Here is a 24,235-nt window from a genome sequence, read left to right as displayed (position 1 = left end):
ATGATAGTTTCTTACCTAACCACAGATTTACTAAGGTGTGGTCTTTACTATATTTACAAGATATTTGTTTCGTTCATTAGCATGGTTTCCCTAATTTTTTAACGTGAAACTAAGTGATTCTTCAAAAATTATACATGTGTTGAAAAACCCTTTATTTTTTCTCGTTGTTACTTGAATTCAATACCTGAGATGTGAATGGAACGGGTATAGAAATAAACATAAATCAATGAATCAACTGCTTCCGAGGCCCTAATTTTTAATTTTTTACACTTACTAAAATGTACATTTATACATTTCAAATTTATAGATTGCTCTTGGAAATAAACACGAACACATTCTAAAGAATGTAATTATACATTTTCTAACTTCATTTGATCGATCAGATGAAATATTGTCAAAAAAATTCTTTACATGCAGAAAAAAAACAACATGAAAATTGAATGATACTTATACATATACATCTCTCTCTCTCTCTCTCTCTCTCTCTCTCTCTCTCTCTCTCTCGAGCATCACTAAAGGAAGAAAAACAAAAGAAAACTTGAACCTTTTCTGTAAAAAATATGTGAATTTTCCTTCCTTGTTATATTTGGCATGCTTTTGGGTATATTTGAGTTTTTATGAGTAGACATGTTATCAAAATCGCATTTCCTGGCTATTTCTTCAATCAATTCGGGAGAAGACCCAAGATCAAGAAAATCTGATATCTCTTGAACAGCCTTCTTCAGATTCTGAAAGATGAATAAAATAGATAAAACAGTCTTCTTCAGATTTTTGAAAAATAAAAAAACCTTTTGAAAAAATAAATTTGTGATTTGTATTTATCAATGGATATATTTGAGCTTGAATCCTGCTATTTATCTCTATATTTAATTATATAATTCGAAATCATGCTAGAAACAGACAGAACTTTTTTTTATCTCTTTCGAATGAATGTTAGGATATCTATACTTAATAAACCTGATATCGATATTTGATATAGCACTAAATTACAAAGCATTTAGAATATTCTAAAAGAGGTTAGAGTCCAAAAAAGCATTGTTCTAAGATAATTGTTTCTCTTTTATGTTCAAATGCTATATAAAACAACTAATTATTACCCTTTTCATGTCTTCGTACGATATTTCAAAAAATGGATAATCAGGGTTTTCTTTCTGAAATGTCTTCCATTCTTTTATCCAGTTGACCCAACCACTACATGGAACTAGAAATAAAGATTTCTTGTCTATTGTTACTTGAACTAAAACTACTTTTATGATGAAAAAGCAGTTTTTATATTAATAAAAAAAATGTTTTAAGGATATCCGATCCTCAGTCAAGAAGGATTACTCTTTAATTTATAATTTAATTCAAAATGAATCTTTTCAATTTTCATTTTATATCTCTCAATGTGCTTCAAGGTTCTTTGAAGATATTAGAAACGTATTTTAAAAAGTCGAAATTTTTACCTCATTAAAGTATTTCAAAGTTACATATTTAAAGAAATTAAGGTTCTTTTAATAGCTAGAGATACCAATGTTTATGAGCATGAAATAAAATTAGAGATGATTTTTGGTGTTTTACAATGATAGGAAGACCTTTATACACTATGCTTTGTACATTAATCGAAGTAAATAGATAGATTGATTGATTATTGTTTAACGCCGAGTCGGGAATTTTTCAGCCATGTTTCGGCGGACCATTAGTTTAAATCGGTTTTTGGAAGTTTTTTATTTCTCTGGCGGCCCCCAATGAGCCTACCCTTTTTCGAACTCCAGAGAAACGATCTTTTACGTGCCGAGGGGTTGTTATCCTTGACACGGGGCACCATTTAACGTACCGTCCGACGGACTTAAATATTTGTTTTAAAATATGTAAAGTTTTAAACAAAAATTTCATTAACTGTTAAAAAAAATAGATTTGATATTTACATGTATATCATTAAAATTGTTTTTATACCTGTATTCAAATTTTACTATCATAAGAAGAAACTCACAAAACTTTATAAATACTGTATACTTTTTCAAAAGCCTAGATACCTATGATTTTGATTTCTAAAATGTTTTTGATGATCAAAGTTGAATTGTAAAGTGCATAGAAGGTTTTTTTTATTCCTTAAAAAAAGATTTACAAATTCTCTCTATAAAATGATAAACTTTAAATATGAAATTTGAAGAATTATTGTTGGTAAAAACACATTTCTAAATGAGAATTCATGGAGAGACATTTTTGTGAGCATTTTCAGTTAGTCAAAATGCCTCATTTTCAGAACCTTATGATCGGACTACCTTCAGAGTTTTTGCTTCTTTTTTGCCTATTTTATTCAATCTACCATTCAACTTGAAAAAAATATTAGATTAATACCTTCTCCACTGACGAAATGTCTCAAAAATTCTGGAAAACACATATCTTCTGTGTTGTAAAACTTTACTTTTTTGCTGAAGTTAAAGTATGACACTGCAACATCTTTTGGGTTCCGATATATGTGGATGATCTTGCAACGTTTCTCTAAGAAATGTTTCGGCAGGTGTCGCGGATACATATGTGAAGTATGGACACCGTTCATTTTGCGGGCGGCTTCCAAGTCCTTCCTCGGCGTGTAATCGAAGATGGGAACCAATCTGTCCATATATTCCGAATTTCCATTTTTTAGCATGTTACATATCTCATACATCCAGTGTGTACCTGAAATATTTTTTATAACACAAAAAAATATAGGAATTTGGAAACGATAATTGGATACATCAATTTAGCTCAGATTCTAATTTTTTTTCATATAGGTCTTTTAAGAATCAACCAACCTGATTTAAGATACGAAACTATACATATTTCACCATCTTCAAAAGTGAGCTCATTTAAGCCAGAGAGGTATTCGGTAACATCAACGTCCGGTTGGGCACCAAGATGGTTGGGAAAATAATACCCCTCATAGTCCAGAACTTTTGCGAACGATTCTCCTTTATCATTCAATAAATTCGTCATTTCTAATCAAGAAAATATTACAGACACTGAGATGGACAGACATTAAATTAGTAATATTTCATGAAAAGATTTTTCATCTTATTCAATAAGATGATAATTATTAGAACATAGTGTTACGAAAGCCCAGAAGACTCATCTGAGTTACAATGTTCGAGGTACACGAGATCAAAATTTAGATTTTAAAGATTCAAGATCTAAATCAACCAAGACGTCGATTTTTTTTATTCCATTCTTCCCCTTTGCTAAGTTAAAAAATACATTATATATTTTCAACAAATAGGTTACAATGGAAGAAAGAATGTTATATACATGTATATCAAGTTGGGTCAAGTTGATCAAAGAATACACAAACTTAATTTGCATGTATTTGCCTAACCTTAGTAAGAAAAAAAGAGCATTTTTTACGAGATAAATAGATGACATGTTTAATATATACTTTACGTTAATCAATTTTCTCAAAGTCAAAAAAACTTAACTCCTCGGAGAATAGAGAGGTTCTTTACATTGGCACAACGGAGAGGAATCGAGTCTTCAAACCGCCTAGTGGTTGGTTGATTTAGCTTATTCGAAAGTTTGAATTTTAAATCTTGATATCAAATGACCCTTCTGGGCTTTTGTACAGTGAAGAGGTCAAGAATCAGAACTTGTATTTACCGACTTCGGAGATTTGAAATCCCCCTTCCAATAATATGTAAATTTAAATGAATGATAATAAGTTATTTACCTAAAGTTTTTTCGTTTCTATTTGTATACAGAGACATATATAATTTTCTTATATGTCTCTGATGTATATAATTCTCTTAAATGTCTATGATGTACACTAAACAAGACTGGTAAGACTTAATGGCGTTGACCAATACAAAATAAACACAAAAAACGCGTGTATATCCACTATTTCATAAATTTTATAACATTAAATTTAAGACTTAAAAGAGATTTTAATTAGTAGTTAAACAGCACACTTACCTAGCACATACAAGAAGTTCACAACCTGTCAATGCTACTACAAATAACACAACGTTATCTATAAAAATAAAATCCTAGTTTTTAATAGATAACACACTTCTGCAAGAGAGGGTATTTATCATAATTTGTTTTTTATCATGGGAACATGCCTGCCGATGTTTCACGCTTATATGAATATCGTATTCATTTCATATGTTGTTCTGTAAACTAATCAATTCTCCACACTCTTCTTCCCTATTAAATAATCAATTATCTTTTTATATTTGGAATTTGGAATTTTCAGATAAAGACAACAATATGTGGTAAATACTGTAAACCGCTTCGTGGTTATAAAACCAGAAAAGAAAATAGACAATATTAATTAAGGGTTCTCCACACTCACACAGCTTATGTTCTCATATTAATATTTATACATTTAAAAAAATTTCCAATAAATTTCCCCTATGATTCTTTACAAAATAAAACGCACTTGACGTCAAAAAATATAGTGCAAGCTGTTTTGCTTTAAAAATGACAGTTGAATGACGTAAATTTATGGCAAGTCATCAGGAAAATAATGTAAATATAAGAAATGAATTTAATTTTTGAAGATTCATGAGGTATATCAACCTTTCATGAAAACTGGTTCATAACCTCATGAATCTTCAAAAATTAAATTTATTTCTTAATTGTGCATTACTTTTAACAAGTATATCAACCTTTAAAAACTGGTCAGGGATTAAACGGTTATCTATACGGATTTTTTAAAAATAATAATTTCACAAGTTTCAAGATATTTTTCCCACGGCGTTTTCACATGTAGCACGAAAAATTTGTCTTACCCTATCATATATTTTTTTAAGCTCACAGAATATCCATAAAATTTAATTTCATAGATCGACATATTTTTTAGAGAAATTTATCTAATTTATAGAAAATATATATAACTCTTTTTCTCTACAATACATTTAGAGAAAAATCAAGGAAGACACCTTTTGTATACTAGTAGATGAAACGTCAATGAATTAGATTACACCAAAAAATTGAATTTAATTAAATGCTCTGAGTGATGTCGAAAAAATATTTTCAAAATCTTTGGTATCAGAGTTCCTTTTTGGAGTTATTTTTTCTGTTACCCGGGACCCAAAACCTTTCGCAAGTCTCCGCGTACGTCACCATACAAAAGTTACTAATTATTAGCCACTGAACTGGACAGATATAATAAAGGAAAACTAGAAACGCATAATATTTTATTAATATTTATAAACACACATTGTATTATTGAAATTAGTGTGCAAAAATATCAACTTTCAACACAGACTCTGTTGAGTGTTGACGATCATGTGGCAGTGGGTTGATTAGCCTGAAAGCATAAAAAACCTAAAAGTTCTCGTCATACCGGCACCGTTGTTTACAAGCGGTGCCAGGCGATTCGTCAGTGCTCAAACTACATAAAACCGGAAGTAAAAGTTTTTTTTTTCTATATACGTCACAAGTCACATGGGGCGACTTCGATTCATACTCGAGTATTAACTCTTGGTTGACGTCACATGACCGGATGTTTACTCAAACATGTGGTTTTCAAGAACTCATATTTGAAAAAAATAAAATAAATTTCCTCTATGAGTTTTAAAAGGCGGTCGAATAGGTCCATTTTGACATCATCTGTTGAGTTAATTTTTTCTATAGCTTTTGCTGCTGTTGAAATGTTTTTCTTTTTCAGCTCTGAACTTTTTTGGTTTCGAATTTGAATTTATGTCTCTGCTGTTATCGGGCAGTAAGCCTGAAAAATCTAATCAATTAATAATATATTCATATAAATTATAAAGCGTTCATGTAGAAAGTGCGTTTCGAAGTTTGCTTTTAAGGATAAGCGATGCTAAACATAATATTTAGTAAAAAATAATTCCTACGTTCGGGTTTTTCTTTCGACGTCGCCATATCGAAACTCTAGAAATCCTACTGTATGGCTGGGTTAGCTTGAGTTCATAAGGTCATATGACGTATTTTGGTTAGTAACTATGGTCGTTCGATTGAAACTCAAGTAACTCGAGTACGTACTCGGGTACGAATCGAAGTCGCCCATGGTGTGGAGGAACCTTAAGAATTAAAAAAGAAAATTAAAATTCAATTTGTCATTCATTATTTGAATATAACAATCCATGTATTCTAGCGGTTATAACGTCTGCTCTAAAATCGTGGAGTAAAGTGCTGATTCTTGCGTCGCGGGTTCGTATCCACTGTGGGACGTGGAGACCGGTCCTTCTGATGAAATCACAACAGTCTCTGGCACGAAAAAGATCTCTCACTGGACTTTTGAGAAGACACTGACTTTTACAGTTGACGGCTTACCTTTACACCAGGAAAATATACGGGAGCTCTTTTGTGAAAAAATATTGATAAACGATAATAACGGACAATTTCAAAGACCATATTGCTTTGTCTATGAAGGAAACGGAAAAATTACTACCCTCAGAACCCTTCATTCCAGTCTTGACTACTGTACAGCGGGAAATTAACTCGCGGAGTTAATATTCGCTATATTCGCGGAAAAAAGAAATTCCGCGAATTCAAGATACAGTGAATAATTCTTTAAAAAATTTATAAGGATAAATTTTAATTTTAATCTTTATCTGTGATTATAGATTCTTTAAGTCTAATTCAAATTGAGATGTAGACCGTCTTTATAATTACGCGGGGGGTATGGATCAATTACAAACACGTAGACTAGTTGTTGATGTTTTTAAAATTTATTAATTTTTAAATTAATTTCTATAGCTGACAAATAATTTTGCCATTTATTAGACGTGCAATGTAATTATTCAATAATTTCACCCGTGCGTATCACTCAGTCCTTACCTTTAATCGAGACACTTACGTAGTAATCAGGGTAAAAGCAATTAAATTAATTTCAGTTATACAATTAAAAGTGTAAAAAAAAAAAAAAAAAAAAAGGAAAAAAAACATTTTGACTACGATACAATTTTTTTCTGATTTGGACTCGGAAATGAAAAAATTCTGAATGCGTAACATTGTTTTGACTTCAATTCGGGATCAGTCCGTAATTCGTAATTATTCAATCGGGCTCAAAATCGACACAATATAATCATAAAGACTTGACTTTCTTGTGTAATATGCGCGATTTACAAGTACAGACTTTCGTAAGTTAGAGACGGGAAATATCAGTCTACACCATATATAGCTAAAGGAAAATGCTTGCAATTAAGTACTTTTAAAAAATGTACGATTTTTCCTTTCCGCGATTTCAACCGACGGCGACTTTCTGAAAATTGAACAAATCGCGATCTTTTCCGACCGCGATTTTAACCTGCTATACAGTAACTCCTGCCGAATTTTCCTACCGAAATCTGTCTTCTTCCTTTATTTCATTTATTACATTTTTAAAAAAAAAAATAAGAGGATAATATTTTCAATTCCGTACCTCCGTACATGACGCAGGTTAAAATGTCCAAGTAAGCCGTCAACTGTAAAAGCTTTTGTCTTCGCAAAAGTCCACTGCTCAATCAGCTTTAATTACATGCAAGTTGCTTTCAGATTCCCCATCCAACTATCCGGCAAAATAAAAATACATAGAAAATTCCGTGACCATTATAACGACCTCAGCAGCAAATATAATCTATCACTTGGTCGTTCTTTGGTTGACGTGTTTCATTCGCATTGTTAGGCCTGTCTTTTTGTACAAAATTTTACTGCAGATTGTTCCATCTACTCGGTCATTACATACATGCAGGCCTCCAGCGGGTGTGAACGGATATCAGGGGATGCTTACTCCTCCTTGGCATCTGATCCCACCTCTGGAGTTTCTAGAGATTCGTGGATTTTTCCCTCTTTACAGATTTGAATTGTTTTTATATTATTGAGATCGATCACTGTTCATAATCTTCACTTTTTTCTTCTTGACAGAATTATATTGTTTATAGATTTCGAGAGCGATCACTGTTTGTAATCTTCATCCTTTTCATAAAAGAAATCAAGTAATTATTTCAGTTTTTATACAGTAATATAAATATTCCATATCTACTTTTGTTGCATTTGATATCTTCATAAAATTTATTTATTAATGAAGGCGCAATGGATGAACATTCTGATTGATAATGCTTTAAATTTCTCATACGATAAATCATTTCAAAAGATCATCTTTGGAGAATAAATATTTAATACAAATAAACGTTCAAGGGTTTGTTGCATAATCTACAACATACATTCTTCATACTTCAAGCATTTAATGCTAACTTTGGTACATGTATTTCAGAAAAAGACATATACAATACTAGTATATAAAAATTTTGTACTGTTTTCCCTTTTTACTATACAAATGGCACCATTTAAATTATTCTCTGACAAATACTCAGAGCGTATAATATTTGCTTTCAGTGTACGTTTATTCACAGTTTGTTGGGCATTTTCAATCCTAGTTTAGGAAGTATGGCTTCCATCGACTTATCAAAAGCCTCGTTTTCAGCTACTGTGAAATGGTTCTTCCAGTCCCCTACCATCCCTAATCAAAGAAAAAGCATTCGGTATATCCACCAATCGAGAATCAATGCATTTATGAAATCCGTTATTCTCGAAATTCTGATTGCATTGGGCTCCCGTCTTACAAAAGAATTCATGCCTTAATCCAAACTGTAATTTTGGACTTTCTTTCTTTTCCGGAAAAATTTTAAAATAGTATTAAGGTAGAATTCTTCTCTGGTTTCTGACTAGATGGAATATTCAAAGTATATTTGTTGATATGTCTTATATATTTAGATGCAAGAGATTTAAAAGACCATATTTTTCTTTCCTCATCACAATTATACAACTTTAAATAGAAATGGTAAACTGCGTTTGAAAACTAGCAGGGACTATATTTTTGGCGGAATGGTGGCGTATGAAAATATCTTCTTTTCTGTCTCTCAAAATTGTTATAGAACATTGAATTCAGCTATAATTTTTACGCAATCAAACACCAGACGAAATTTTCAAATGTAAGTTAAATTAATAATAAGGGTCTAATGTTTCAAAATATATCAAATGAATAAGATTTTTCACACATACTAGAACTATGTTGGCTTTTAAATGCTTCAAATCTAAGTACAGATTTGAGCCAAAAATCCGTTAAAAGTGTTATTCCTCCCTAGTAAGTAAACGATCAAAACTTTTAGTTTTTGTATCATCATAAACCTTAATGTGACAACTTTACTATATGTGAAAATTAGAAAAAGTTAACTATAGGAAGCATATGAAAATAACTAATAAATCCTAAAAATTTAAGAAAAGTAGAGGAAATTCGAATTAACAAATATCCATTTTATTTAAATTATCCATGTCAGTTTGGTAATATCATCTTATAGGCCCTATATGGTAGTATCTTTTTATGCAAAAAGAAAAACATTCAATCTTTTGAATTACAAGTAGGGATCGCATGATTGGAAACAGTAATTTTTTATTCTTAATGTCCAGGAAAAAGGTAATGACCTTGAACTGACCTTGCCTCTAATATTAAACGGTCAAATTTAATCTCACTGATACCATCACTTACTGATATTGTCCTCTTGATTCTGTGAAAATTTCATTAATTTTTAAATACAAGAAATCTGAGAAGAAACCTACCTTAATTTAAGAGTAAAGAAAAGAAAAAAAATGAGAAATATTTTAATGCGAGCAATTCTTAATAATTTTGACAAAATTTACAATCAAGGGAAATTAGAGAAGGTTTTCTTCTTAATCCTTCTGTAAAATGGGCCCCAGGAGTGTTTCTTATTCCTCTTATGTCAAAAATTAAAAAAAAATTATAACTTTTCTAAAAGGAAAACACATTTAAAGAAATATACCTTACCTTTTCTGTAGAAAATATGCTTATTTTCCAAGACTGATATATCTTTCACCCTGTCTGGAACATGCGCATTTTTATATGCCGACATGACATTGAAATCGCATTATCTTGCTATGCCCTCAATTAAATCAGGTGAGGAATCAAGACCAAGAAAATCCGAAATTCTCCCCACACTTTCCTTCAGATTCTGTAATTTATATTAGAAATATAGTTCAGTATTGGTTACACAGGTACAAACCTGCCTAGGATTTTTTTTTTTCGCTTTGCAGTGATAATGTTACCTTTTCACGGTGGCATCTAGTCATTGCTTTTGATCACATTCTTATGCTTTTACATTTATGGATATGCATTTCTTGATTATGAACTTCTAAAATTGTGAATCTTGCACTGACACTTTTTATATATATCAACGATATTTTCAAGTTAGGAATATCTTTTGTGAGAAATGAGTTCTTTTAATGAACATACAGGTTGTTTTCATAATATTTTTATTCATAGTCTATTATAAATGTTGTAATATATGCTCTTTGTCGTTTATTTAAGAAATGAATTTAATTTTTGAAGATTCATGAGGTTATGAACTACGACGCTTCACGCCGGCATATTTCATGAAGCGCGTTAGCACTTCATGATAAATATGCCGGCGTGAAGAGTCGTAGTTCATATACCTCATGAATCTTCAAAAAATTAAATTCATTTCTTATATTTACATTATTTTTCTGATGACTTCCCATAAATTTACGCCATTCAACTGTCATTTTTAAAGCAAAACAGTGTGTACTATATTTTTTGACTTCAAGAGCGGTATTATGACGTAACAATGGAGATATTCATGCTTATTCGTGATACACCCGTAATGTAGTTCATGAGAAAATGAACTGCATTTTTTGGGGTAAAGAATCATTTGGGAAATTTACTGGAAATGTATAATATTTGTTGTTGTTGTTTTTTTCATTTGAATAAAGAAACATTTTTTATTTCTTTAAAGTCTTTCGATACTGCAAAGATTTCATGGAAACTGCCAGACAAACATAAATAACGGTTGTACAATGTGTACAGGTATAAAGTTATTAAATTATGAGAGACTTTGCAATAAATTATTTTTACTGCTTTCATATCTTCATATGATATCTCTAGAAGCGGATAGTCGGGATTTTCTTTTCTAAATGTCGTCCATTCTTCTATCCAATTCACCCAGCCTCCGCAAGGAACTGCAATAAACATCCAATAAAACATTACCGCTTCTTTAAAACACATGGATATATTTAGAACTTACATTACCATGTCTCAACATAAACAATTTAAGGTGCATATTAAATATTATTTGATATACCTGTATTTAATAAAAGCAACAATAACAGATCTTTAAACAGAACTGTGAACAGGACTACATGAAAATATTTGAGAACATCTTGATGTACAAATTTTGTTTTAATTGAATTTCAGAAATACTGTTACTGTTTCCATTGATAAAATGTCTTAGAAATTCAGAGAATCCCATGTCCTGAGTATTTAGCTTTAGACTTTTAATAAAGTTATAATATGACACAGCAACATCTTTTGGATTCCGGTATACGTGGATAATTTTGCAACTTGTCTGTATAAACTGTTTTGGTAGGTGTCTTGGATAGAAATGTGACGTATAGACACCAGTGTTGCTCTGCATGAGTTCCAGTGCTTCCCTTGAACTGTAATCAAAGATTATTATCATGGTATCTAGGAACTCTGAGCGCCCACTCTTAAGCATATTACAGATCTCATAAGTCCAGTGTGTTCCTATTAGAAAGAAAAAGACATTAAGTTAGGCCATCATTAAAAAATTGTTTGTTTGGAATTGCTTTAACACACTAAAAATTAATAAATACATTTTTTGAAAAAAGGTTTAATTTTTTTAAAAGGTTTATATTTCGGTGTTTTGTATGGTGCAATGATGATGGGCAAAAAAATTAATTAAATAAAAATAAATCTTCACTTTTGGTCACAGGAGGAGGCAAATCAATGTTCCATATAATTTTATTTTGGCCTTATTTATACTTTAAAACTTTAATTGAATTCAATTTCAAAAAGTTTCAATGAGGGGATCTCATCACTGTATATGTGACAGCAATGAGCAAAAAGCCTTTGATATGCTATACTGGAATGAATGTTGTTCACTTGCATCGTGTCCTCTGAAACATTATTTTTTTTCAAATATAAGTGTTCACTCTGAGCTTATGCCGAACTTCTATATATAAAAAGAAAATAAATGGAAGATATTACTTACCTGACTTTGGATAGGAAACGATGCACACTTCGTCACCTTTAAAAGTGAGTTCATTAAGACCGGCCAAGAAGTCTGGGACATTGACATTCCTTTGTTGTCCTAACTGGTTTGGGAAGTAATACCCATCATACTCCAGAACCTCTGAGTACGGTTCGCCTTTCTCGTTCAACAGGGGCTTCATTGCTTGGAGAAAAAACTCTGAAATATAAACCGTGATTAGAATATTGAAACATTCAGTTGACCCTCGATAATCTGAAAAGAAACAATCCGGAAATATAAGCTTCCAAACGAAACAAGTTGGGAACAGAATTTAAAGGATAGCTTCGGTATAAGTCGAGGCGCCATCCAATTCAGTATGTAAAGATAGGAACTTTTTAGAATCACTAACAACGGAGCATGTTGTCAAAGAAGGTGGCGATTGTTATCTCGAAATGTTTATAATTTTTTCTCTACTTTTAATTGTACACAATGTAAATGTCAAAATTTTAAATTTCAAATGCAAATTTTAAAAATCTAAACATATTTACAATAGGAAAGAATCAATACATCCTTTGTACATTTTGTACATGTTTACCAAATATTAACGTTATGCATCAAGGATCTTTATTATACGAGGGGTGTTCAATAAATAATGTCATTGGGGCTCAAAAAAACGATATATTCAATGATTTAGTCTTAATTTTACTTATTAATCTATTTTATTCAAACACATGTCCAAACATTTTTTATCCAATTTCAGATTGTTTTTATATCTAATTTTTGGGTATGACCCTTAGTATACTGAAAATGGCAGATCCAATGATTTCCTGGACTTGTTTTTTCCTTATGAAAGGTGTTTTATTCAAGTTTGGAAATAGAAACAAGTCAAAAGGTCAAAGATCTGGCAAATATTGTTAATGTGAAAAAACATTAACTTTCTGTTTATCCCGTAAACCCCTTTACTCTTTAGGGCATGCGGGTTTAAACGCTGTCATGAAGAAATTCAATGTAGTGGATTCCTGATTCTGGGTCCTTTCTCTGATAAACCTTTCGATTTCTTTGCAAAAAAAACTGCTTTCTAGACACCTCCAGATATTAAACTGTCTCCCCGAATACGAATTTGAACAATAATACCACTAGTATTTAAGAAAATTGCATATAAATATGTTTTTGTGCTCTTGCATACCTTTGCTCTTGAGAGACCTATATACATCTTATGGTAAATTTTGTTTTAATGGTTTTAAGCAATAGATTCATGTTCCAATATCTGTTTGTATATAAAACAAACGTGAATTACTACAATTGCTGATATTTTAGAATAATTGTTAAGACTTTTGTACACGCTGTCGTTTTCACTTATTTTTCAATATACAGGGTGACCTTAGAGTACCAAGCTTAATTACTGTCAAACGTTTCTTAAAAACAGTGTAAACTACTCCCGATATGATGTCTATCAAATTTGCTATGTGTCTTAAAGTAAATCATACAACATCAAATATTATTTGTTGAAATTTGGCAAACAGTACACAAGTTGTTATAATTTTTGTTGGCAAGGAGGGTACCCATTTTTGATGCCCATTATATAATTTTTTATCTTTGAAATACACCTGCTAATTTGTCTATAAAACAGGCATCGGTTGCTGTAAATGTCACATGTTTCAGTGAATATTTCTTTGGGATTTTTAACAAGTTTTACAGCAGCTTTAATGTAGCTTTTATTTTCACTCTAGTTTACTGATTCTTTACCATTCATTTATAATGCAGTGTCTCGATTAGCCCTTGTTTCCCAGCTTCTCACGATAAAACTATGTGATGAAAAGTGGTCACATAAACTGTTATAAATTCATTAAAGATTCAATAATGAGAGAAAGTCAAGCTTTATGTCATATGACTACTATGTTGTATGTCATCGAGCTAATGACATTATTTATTGAACGCCCCTCGTACATGTACGCTCCAGACAGACTAAATAATTACGAAAAAAAATTATATATTCACGAATGACAATTTACCTCGTCATTTCATAAAGCGGATACAAACTTGAGGATTAAATTCGTAATCTATATCTAATTATTCTTATGCTGACTATTGAAAATTCTTGATTTCATAGTTACCTATATATATATATAAACTCAGTCGGAAGGGCAAAATCTAGAACTTAATGCGTATTTGTGTTACAAAAAAATGATATGGACACTTTGCTTTTAAACTAAACAAATATACAATGTAATCTTTACATTTTTACATGTAGAGTAAGTTTCAGTATCACAATTGGTCAATATATATTCAAGAAATGTTCATCTTATGAAAATATATACATACATAAACTACGTACAGCGGCGGGATGCACACCGGTATATATATCATCCGTGCAAAAAAAAAAGCACGGTAGCTTTCTAGATAAGAAAAAAATAAATAGGACGTCGTAACATGCGAAAGATGACATACTCGTAATGTTTAGTTTAAAGATAAGTTGTTTTTTTTTCAATCAAGTAAAACAAGGCACACCCTTTGAATTAAAGGTGTTTTCTGTCTGTAATTCTTCGTGTTCGTAAATTAGATTTTGTGGACTAATAATTTTTTGATTTCGATTTTTTTTATAAACCTGCAATTGCTTGATTAACCGACACCAGAAGAATGTTGACTGTTGCACATACATCATCTGAGCGTTATAATTTTTATATTGTCAAGTAACTATATATATATACGAGGGGCTGTTTTGGTATTTACTGCCATAAAGTGACATGTACGGCACGCCAAAGTCACAAAAATGAGCTTATCATAGTTTCACAATTGATAAACTACAATGCATTAGGTTTATCGACTGTAAACTATAGTTTACGGTCCGTAAACTACAGTTAATGATGATAATCTATTTTTCACATCTGTAGACTATAGTTTACGCGATAATCTATGTTTTACAAGCGTAAACTATAATTGACACTGAAAACAATTATTTGAGATGGCAAAATATAGTTTATTTGATATAGTTTCAAGATTTGTAAGACTATGATTGACAACTCCTAAATATAGTTCACGAATGTAAAGTATAATTTACAGACAAATAAACTTAGAATAGCATTCGTAAAATATAGTTTACAACCGTTAAATATATTTTACAGATGAAACTATAGTTAACGAATCGTTATCTAAAAGTTCACGGTTCGTAAACTATAGTTTACAGTCGATAAACCTAGTTTATCAACTGATAAAACTAATGTTTCACTTATTTTTGTGAAATAGGGGTACCATAGATATCACCTAATATTAATTTTCTCTATTATTCTAAGCTCTCTGATTGGCTCAAGCTTGATCACATGATCAAGTATATAACAGCATATAAACTTGTGTTACTATTTATAGATTCTGAAAATCATATGGACTTGAGGTTCAAAAAAAAGGAAATAAAATACATTAAAGTATATCATTGAGGGAGTTAGCAAGATTCCAGTTCCCCAAGACCAGGACTGTTTCCCGAGGCGCAGCGCGCCGAGGAAATAGTCCTGGTCGAGGGGAACTGGAATCTTGCTAACTCCCTCAATGATATACTTTTTAACTGTTTTATTATACCGATACAAATAGAGGATTACGAATGGCGGGGAATTAGCTTAAAGACTAACGCACGGGGAATTAGTCCATTAACATATTAGACCGACACAAAAGTAAAATCTAGAGGATTACGGATAACCGGCAAATTAGCTTCCGAAGGAGGGATTAGCTCATTGAACTAACGCACGGGGAATGAGTCCATTCACTGAGATTTCTAGGGAATTATTCACATTTTACTGCCTTACTTTTATATAGGAAAAAATCAGTAGAGGTATAATAATTTTCCCTAGTTTTCCCTTTTTTTCATAACAAAAGTGCTGACTAGCTAAAATAACTTTGTGTTTCTGGAAAATCAAATAATTCAATTCCTTTTTATAATATTGATGTTCTGTATTTATAATTGCTTGTATGTAACAATGCCTTGAATAAGAATCTTCTTTATGTTTGAATATATAAGGAAAAAAGTTATTTTTTCATAAATATTATTATAAAACAAATGTAGTCTTTGAAATTACATTCCCTATATTACTCTATCAGTAAAAAGGAAATACAATTAGGATAAACAACTTAAAATACAATTAGGATAAACAACTTATTTTTTTTATCTTAGTCTGTGATAAAATACGTCGGGAAAAAACTTGTGGCTTGTTCATGTGTATTATTTTCAAATATGGTTTTGTGAATTTCTTTTTTAAGAAAAATACAGCTCAACGCACTTTTTAAGCTCACATGGTTTTTCGCACAAATTAAGGTCACATTGTTATGATGTAATATTGTGTATCGAGACAACAAAATACATTTTAAAAGTACTAATTCTAGTAAAAATTCACACATATCAATTGGTAGTAGAACTTTGATATATTCATGGCTGAAACATAACTATTCTCATTTGAATTTTTGTGGTTTCTTGCCAATTGCAGCTGCCTTTTTATCCGTTCTTTTGAAAGCAATACCTCTTGGCAGAAACGTAGACATGGGCACAGTTTAGCTACTGTAACATATATTTTATGTACTTCTAAAATCTAGAATCATGAGAGATTCATCCCACTGCAAAATTTTAACGTTTCAAACCGCAAATGTTGGAGAATTTTCCTTTTCATAGAAGGAATTCACTATTCCAAAAACATAAACAATACTTCATTATCCTACCCTTTAGTGTGGTTTTCTTCTGCAATGTAATCCCTTTTTGGCGCTACATTTCGACAAATCCAAGTGGAATATGGTGAATGAGCAAAGAATTTTTTAAAATACTCATCTTTAAGAAGAAAATTAAAAATTTTCAACTACATGGTGTCAAGGAAAGCTCGTTTTATACAATTTGTAAAAACCTTTATTATTTTTCTTTATTGTTCCAGCTATCTGATTGGCTCAAACTGGACCACATGAACAAGTATAAAAAGTGTTACAGACTGGATGTTTCTATCTTAAAAATTTATAAACCTGCTGTTTCTAAAATTGCAAACGTTCTTCCGTGAAGCAACAATAGTGCTGACGCCACAATAGTCTTTATAAACTGGATGTTTCTAAAAACAGATACTGCAGCTGGTTTTCATTACTGTGACGTCATAATGCAAATGACATAGCAATGCCTTGTATGAGAAGGTACTGAGTATTAGAAAGAAGAATTTTAAGACATTTCTTATTAACTGATAAAAAATAATAAAACAATTGTAGCCTTTTGATTCGGTACAATCCCTCGATATATAGACCTTAGAGAAAGCATATCAACCTCGTACTTCGTGCTCGGTCGATATGCTTTCTCTAAGGTCTATATATCGAGGGATTGACCTCATCGAAAGGCTATAATTGTATAATGGTAGAATCGTATAGTCGAAACATCGTACCATTTATTTATAAATTCCCCTTTAAAACATCCACTTTGGAAACTTAAAATAATAATTTTAAAAGATATTTATGCTTGACATTATATATGTAATATAACGTAGGGTCATGTCATTGTACTGCAGTTCGAAAATGGTAATTTTTAGTACAACAGTGTGACGTTAATTTGTGCGGAAAACCATGTGAGCTTAAAAAGTGCGTTGAGCTGTATATTAAACGAATGTAGGCTATATCTCTATATTCAAGTACAATATAGGTGACGTCATGCATTTAATAATGATATCACCTATTCGAATACATGTAGATGATTTCACCCATTCAACTTTTTATTTGGTAATATCGCTTATTCAAAAAGGTAATATAACCTTTTCAAGTGAAGATGTGATATCGCCTATTAGAATAGATGCTATCACTGATGTAAAAGATGGGGATAAGGAACAGTCATCGATCTCAAAACATCTAGCGTACAAACATTATATATCCGTGAAAAGGGTTTAAAACATGGACCTTCTGAAAGTCAGAGGATGGATCAGATGCCTAGGAGGAGTGAGCTTCCCCTGTTGACCGTCACACCCGCCGTGAACCCTATAAGTTACCGGTGTTGTAGAGTAGGATTTCCCCCATATCCAGCTCTCCCCCGGAAATCGTACTCTAGAGTAGGATGTTCCCCCGAGGGGAAATCTCACACCAGAGTTAAATTTCTCCCTCTTTCTTTCTCAGAGTAGGATTTCCCCCCTCGTTATAGAGTCAATGTAAACCACAGCCGCAATATTTTTTGTAAAAAAAAAAACAACAAACTGATTTTTAAAAGGTAAATGAGTGGGTTTTTTTTTTACTTATGTTGTAACTTGTAAGGCAAATCATAGAATCTCAACCAAAATATTTAGCTTTCAAATGAAATGTAAATATTCTCAAAATATAATGAAACAAAACAAAAATGGATGTCTAGATTGGTATATATTTTTGGACATATTTTGGTTGTAAATGATTACAATAAGAAACTTTCTAAAATATTAAAAAATTGTAAACTTACTATGATGTTCAAATTTCCACCTTTCTGTAACCATCCATATAAATCTAAACAATATCAAATCTCCTCAAATCCCACTTTTGTGAAACTTTTAATGAAAAGTTTAACTTTCATTTTACTTATTTAAATAGGACTTAAATAGTAATTTTCAAGGTTTGTTTGTATCATCTCTCCTTAAATTATATTTCATTGGGGAAATTTGACTCTGGGGGAAATCACACTCTATAACTACTATACAGAGTAGGATTTCCCCTCGGAAAATTGACTCTGGTGTGGGATTTCCGTAGGGGAAATCCTACTCTAGAGCCAGTTTTCCTGGGGGGGGGGGGAAATCTTACTCTATAGCCAGTTTTCCGGAGGGAAATTCTACTCTAGAGCCAGTTTTCCGGGGGGAAAGATTTTAGGGGAGAAAGCCTACTCTACAAGACCGGTAACACATTGAGTAGTCAAGAAAGGGCTGATTTACGATGAAAGAAGTCAGCAAAAATAGACCCAAAGTAGGTTATATTTAAAACAAGGTCATTATTACAATTAACCATAGAATCTACAACACGCTGACATTAAATTAGGTTATTAAAATCACTGTAACATAAACTTATCAGAGAATAACATGCTTCTATATGGCAGACTCCGTGCTATTTTTTATTTCAAATTCACTGGACATGGGTTATGTAAAGTTGACAAATGAAGGAAAAAAACCAGTGTTAATTGATGAATAATTTTTTCGGTATTTGAAGCAACTATAAATAATCTAAAACAACTTCAATATCAAATGTGAGCATGGAACAGTGTCTTTGGGATATAATCTTTCAATTTCAGCCTTATAACTAATAAAGAAGTGTATAGGTTTTCTGGTGACAAAATATTGTGACTAAAAACAACAAAAATGTACACATGTAGTAGAATGTCATGCTTTGCGATTCATTCAAACTGATTGGAGAAGGGTTTGACGAAACCTAATACATTAATTTGACCTTGTGTACATGTATCAACTTATAACAATTGTTGTAGTCTAGAATTCATTTTTCATTTTACTTCAACTAAACTATTGGTACATGAAAAGTGTATAATATTCAACAAAGGTAAAATTAGCAATGATGATTTGAAGTTTTATTCTCAGTAATGTAATGCATGTATCAGTAATGTTTTTCCTCATTCACATATTTGAATAACTTTACAACATAACTGAAGAAAAGACTTTTAATACGAATTGCTTAGCATTCAACAGTTAAGACAAAACACATCCTCAGAACATATATGTTTGTATATACAATTTATAGTTCTGTAACAGATCACTAAATTAAAGTAACAAGATGTACATTCCTTTTTCGTACTATTAAACAATTTTCCCTGCTCAACAGTTGACAATTGTAAGACTTCATTTTTTATGCACCAATATTTCTTGCTATATTCATCACAATGTTATGTTGTCTGTCCTAACTATGTTATTTGTCAGTCGTCACTAGGTTAATTTGTCTGTCCTCACTATGTTAAGTTGTCTTTCCTCACTATGTTATGTTGTCTTTCCTCACTTCCATGCTGACTGTTCCTGACATGACATGTTGTCTTTCCCCACAAAGATACGACGTCTGTCCTCACTAAGATGTCTCCATGCTCTGGGGAAGATGATGCCTTTGAATTATTTCCAGTAATCTGAAAATAGGTGAGACATATCAATTTTTGTTTTTAAATGGTATAGCCTCCATGAGCTCTGTCATATATTGGCTTTACGAATGATATTTATGAAGTGCTGAAATGAAAAAGTAAAATTAAAACTTCTTTAAACCTTCTTTGAAATGTTAATTGTCCATGTATTTTCAAAAACAAACTAAAGACCTAGATGTACCAGATACGAATATGAACAGACCCTGTGAAATAACACACATGTAAGTTTATTTTGTTAGCTTACCTATTCTGTGGTAATATGCTGCAAATTTGTTTAAGACCAAAAAAGCCTGGAAAACAAAACAAATGTCAAATATGTTTGCATATACATGTAGTTGATATAAATTATGCAGGAAAAATCCTTTTATAAAGAGGTTTTTCTGACAATGCTAAAAAAACCTTTATAACAATGCATAAGAAGTTTGAAGAAAGTTATTCTATCTCTTATCAACAATAATCAGTTAAGTACCTTTTTCTTCTTTCAGACTTCCTGTCACCATGGCAACCTGAATAACTTGTCCAATCTTTTCAATCAACAGATGCAGAGTTTCTTCATTCCTGCATCCTTTATTGAGCTGCATTAAAGCCTGGGACAGGGACACAATATGGGGCATATAGAAGAGAGCCTGGTTCAGTTCCAGGCTTTTATAAGCTAACAGACTCTGAAGAATTCCAAAATGGAGCTTAGAGAGCAGTCCCAGAACTTCAGTCTTTTCTGATTCATTGGTCACCTGACATTGTGTGTATAAGTGTCCCAGAATGCACCACTGAACGAGGCCCATAAAGGGGCAGGAGAAGTTCGCCTGTATACGTGACAAACGGACGGACTCTGAACACAGGCAGGGATCAGAGGAGACCCACTCAGTGATGTACCGGAGTAGCGACAAGGGGGGAGGCTTCTGGAAAGCTACAACAATTAAAGTTTAATTATTAATTAATTACACTCATAATTTAAATATTTTGCTGCAATACAACAGAAAACATTAACTGAGAAAAACTCAGACCTGTAGTGACATTATCTTACCGTTCCCGTCAAACGGGTAGATGGTGGCCACAGCTGTGATGAAGTTACAGGTGAAGAGGGGGGAGATTTTAGGGAGGTTTTGGAACGTCTTGCTGACCTCAGGGAACAGAATGCAGTAGTCCTCCACCAGGCTGTGGGAAAGGTCACAGGCAGCCTTACTGTGGCATCCATGCTCCTAAAAGTCAGAATTTTACATTGTTAAACAAAATCTGAATAACATACTGTAAACCAACTATTATTCATGTCATCTTGTATTCCCGAATCTTCAGTTTGAAATCACTCTGTGAAAATTTATTTACGCAATATCAACTACAAATACAAGCCAAAATAAATGGTTTGTAGCGACAAATATTTGTGAGTTAGAATAGGTTGCGAAACTCGCAGATATTTCTCACATAAAAGTTGGTTTACTGTAATCAGTTTATGGCTACAAGTATCAGGGCTTAATGCATCCAGGTCCAGTGAAAGAAACTTCTTATAGAAAATTAACCCTTTTTTTCCCTTTTTGTTAAGAAAATTATTTTTTTAACATTATACAAAAAATAACTTAATAGTTTAATGATTCATAATGATGAAAATATTAGGATATAAGCCTTAAATCTAACTCATTTTTCAATACATTTAGTAAAATTAAATATTAGACACAAATATATTAAATTTTGTCAGTTCTTGATTTGAGTGTCATCAATATAAACACTTTGTTTACTCATGCTGCAAAGCCCAGGCTGACAGCACTAGATAGAATAAAACTTTCTGAATAGGGATATTTTACTTTCCATTGGTTCCAGTGGTTTTCCATTTCCTGTAGTGTCTCAGAAATTTTACACAACGTTGAAAAATTGCATACCTCAATAACAAATCAATGAAGTAGTTCCAATAATTTCAAGTTGTCTTAATGAAAATGTTGTGTCTGATGATGTTTCAACACTTGTACATGTATTACCTGCATCCACAAAGCAGCGCAATCCAACACAGAACTCACACTGACTGATAAGGCCATGGACACCAGTTTGGTCAGTAGAATAATTTTGTACGCCTCAGGGGAACCTCCAAAAATGGCATTAAATATACTGTATCTCGATCCCTCATTGGCCTCACTTAGACAACTGCTCAACATTTCTAGAAGCTGAAGCTCCTGCACTGCGTTCAATTTCTGTCCCAAAAAAAAATAATGTTAGGTTATCTTTAAATAATGTCTGCTTGCCCTCTCCAGACTCAGGGTAAAATTACTGGGTCGGTAGGTAGGTGGGAAATTTGTTTTCCAGAAAATTTCAACAAGTATGTTGACGGGATAATAGGTCCTGGAATGTTAAAAAAAGTTTTGAGTCAGGTCTTTTTTAGTCAGTCCGTTGGGAGAGGGCAATCAAACAATTTTTTAAAGATGGCCTAAAAAAGTTTTGAGTTGGGCCTTGTTTAGTTAGTGGGTTGGGAGTGGGCAACCAAACATTTTTTTAAAGATGGCCTTATATGTGCTCATAAGGAAACACATCAAGTGAATTATAAAAATAAACTTTAGTGAAACCTCATCATCTCGAAATCCGTGGGACTAAGGAAAAACTTTGAGATATCAAAGGATTCAAGATATCCAGGTAAAATACATGTACTTCAAGAATTAGTTGTAAGGATTTTAATTGAGATCTCCATGTGGCTCAAGATATTGGTGTTCGAAAAAACCAAAATTCAACTAAACATGCTAAATATCCATTATTGCAAATTACAAAATATTTCCTTTATTTTTATAATTGAGCAAAAGTATATGAGTGTTTTATTTTATACAAGGTCCTCTTAATTTGTGCATGTTGTGGGCTATTTTCATTTTTGCAAGAAGCACAGATTTATACTGTTTTTTATGTGCACAACTTCACAGCTGCACTGCTTAAATTTATAAGGCATACCATTGAAATATTTTTACAGTGGTCGTAAGGGATATCCAAAATATTTTCCATATCTTCTTTAAAAACAAAATGCCTTTGGTCAAAGTCATACTCAAAGAATGCACGTGCATGAGCAAATGCAAAGTAAAACAGTAAAATTGAATGAACAGTCAGTTTTACCTGTGTTCCTCGCCGAGAAGATGAATTAAAGTAGATGTATTCGTGACAGACTTCATAAGCCCAGTTTTCCGAGGCTGACTCCAGACCAGGTATAGAGAGTCCATGATGGTGTGTTGAGCCGTCTGAATAACATGAAGCTACGTACTGCAGGGCTTGTCGAGAGTTCTCCGGGAAGTCCAGATAACTTAGTTTCTTTAGGATTTTTGACATTATCTGGGGAGGAAAGGTAAAGAATCGATATGTACTTTATCAACTGAAAAAGTCCTGGCAGATTCAATGTTTGAAAAAAAATTCTTTAGGTTCAAAATGACTACAATTGTCATCGGATAAATTATTTTTAGTTAACTTTGCTCCAAATTAAATCATTGTATCAAAAGAACAAAGTACTAGTTATAACATGATCTAAGACTTCAAGATGCATTTCCGTTATTTATTAAGAATATACAGTACTTGTACAGGCACCTGTATTTTTATCAATCAATCGCTCAATATGCCAAATATCGAAAAATTCTACCCCCTCTATATATATGTATATACACAAGGTATATTTATTATAGAAATAGATAGATCGTTCTATCGTTAAAATGATAAATGTCCTACGGACCCGGTGTGGTGAGGGCTTGTCCCGAGACACAGATTATTCTAACTACTATAGAGAGAGGTAGAATTTTTAGATATTTGGCATATTGAGCGACTGATTGATAAAAATTCCGGTGCCTGTGTTACTTGCCAGAATATTACCTTTTACATGCATGGAATGAATTTTCTTTATGAACTCATCAAAATAAATTCATGAATTTAATATACTGGAAATGCTTAAAGCACTGTAAAAGTAGAGTCTGGGTAAGAAAATATTCTTCCGGATTTCTGTTGTCTTAAATATAACAGATGGACTTCAAATGTTTTAGTTAATTTACTTGAAGTAAGCCTATATAACGTTTGTCAGTTAATCACCACAACGATTCTTAATTTTTTATGGATGTAAAAAAAAAAAAACAAACAAAAACAAAACAAAAAAAAAAAAGATTTTTCTGTAGAATTTGAGTAACCACTTTTGTGCACCAACTTTGTAGAATAATTATCGGCG

The 24,235-nt window shown here is 32.0% G+C and overlaps 3 protein-coding genes across 4 annotated transcripts in view; all 3 read right to left on the bottom strand.

Moving 5' to 3' along the window:
- LOC134239263 (sulfotransferase 1E1-like) overlaps nucleotides 1–4,013 on the bottom strand; it is a 33,097-nt gene extending 29,084 nt beyond the window's left edge. For both annotated transcript variants that reach the window (XM_062721438.1, XM_062721437.1), the window contains exons 1-5: nucleotides 3,925–4,013; nucleotides 2,778–2,960; nucleotides 2,341–2,661; nucleotides 1,098–1,201; nucleotides 545–728 (exon numbers count right to left, since the gene is read on the bottom strand). In XM_062721438.1, coding sequence (XP_062577422.1) covers nucleotides 545–728; nucleotides 1,098–1,201; nucleotides 2,341–2,661; nucleotides 2,778–2,958 — 790 coding nt within the window. In that variant the 5' untranslated portion in view covers nucleotides 2,959–2,960; nucleotides 3,925–4,013. The remainder of the gene's footprint in view (nucleotides 1–544; nucleotides 729–1,097; nucleotides 1,202–2,340; nucleotides 2,662–2,777; nucleotides 2,961–3,924) is intronic.
- Nucleotides 4,014–8,078: 4,065 nt separating this feature from the next.
- On the bottom strand, nucleotides 8,079–14,361 carry LOC134239256 (sulfotransferase 1B1-like). Its single transcript, XM_062721424.1, is given in 6 exon segments — nucleotides 8,079–8,422; nucleotides 9,746–9,929; nucleotides 10,850–10,953; nucleotides 11,201–11,518; nucleotides 12,006–12,203; nucleotides 14,307–14,361. Coding segments are annotated over 5 exon segments (900 nt in total). The 5' UTR covers nucleotides 12,187–12,203; nucleotides 14,307–14,361; the 3' UTR covers nucleotides 8,079–8,309.
- A 5,532-nt stretch (nucleotides 14,362–19,893) lies between these two features.
- On the bottom strand, nucleotides 19,894–23,973 carry LOC134239270 (integrator complex subunit 15-like). The gene is made up of 7 exons (XM_062721444.1): nucleotides 23,890–23,973; nucleotides 23,149–23,361; nucleotides 22,038–22,247; nucleotides 21,095–21,269; nucleotides 20,540–20,977; nucleotides 20,315–20,360; nucleotides 19,894–20,058 (listed from the first exon to the last, which is right to left on the bottom strand). The coding sequence occupies exons 2-7, from the start codon at nucleotides 23,356–23,358 to the stop codon at nucleotides 20,004–20,006; spliced, it is 1,134 nt and encodes a 377-aa protein (XP_062577428.1). The 5' UTR covers nucleotides 23,359–23,361; nucleotides 23,890–23,973; the 3' UTR covers nucleotides 19,894–20,003.
- Nucleotides 23,974–24,235: the final 262 nt, after the last annotated feature.

The sequence above is a fragment of the Saccostrea cucullata genome, unplaced genomic scaffold (assembly GCF_032062105.1).
Source record: "Saccostrea cucullata isolate Sc308-1 unplaced genomic scaffold, CSIRO_AGI_Scuc_v1 ctg317, whole genome shotgun sequence".
Lineage (NCBI taxonomy): Eukaryota > Metazoa > Mollusca > Bivalvia > Ostreida > Ostreidae > Saccostrea > Saccostrea cuccullata.
Note: the sequence above shows the minus strand (reverse complement) of the source record. Positions and strands in the feature narration are given on the sequence as shown.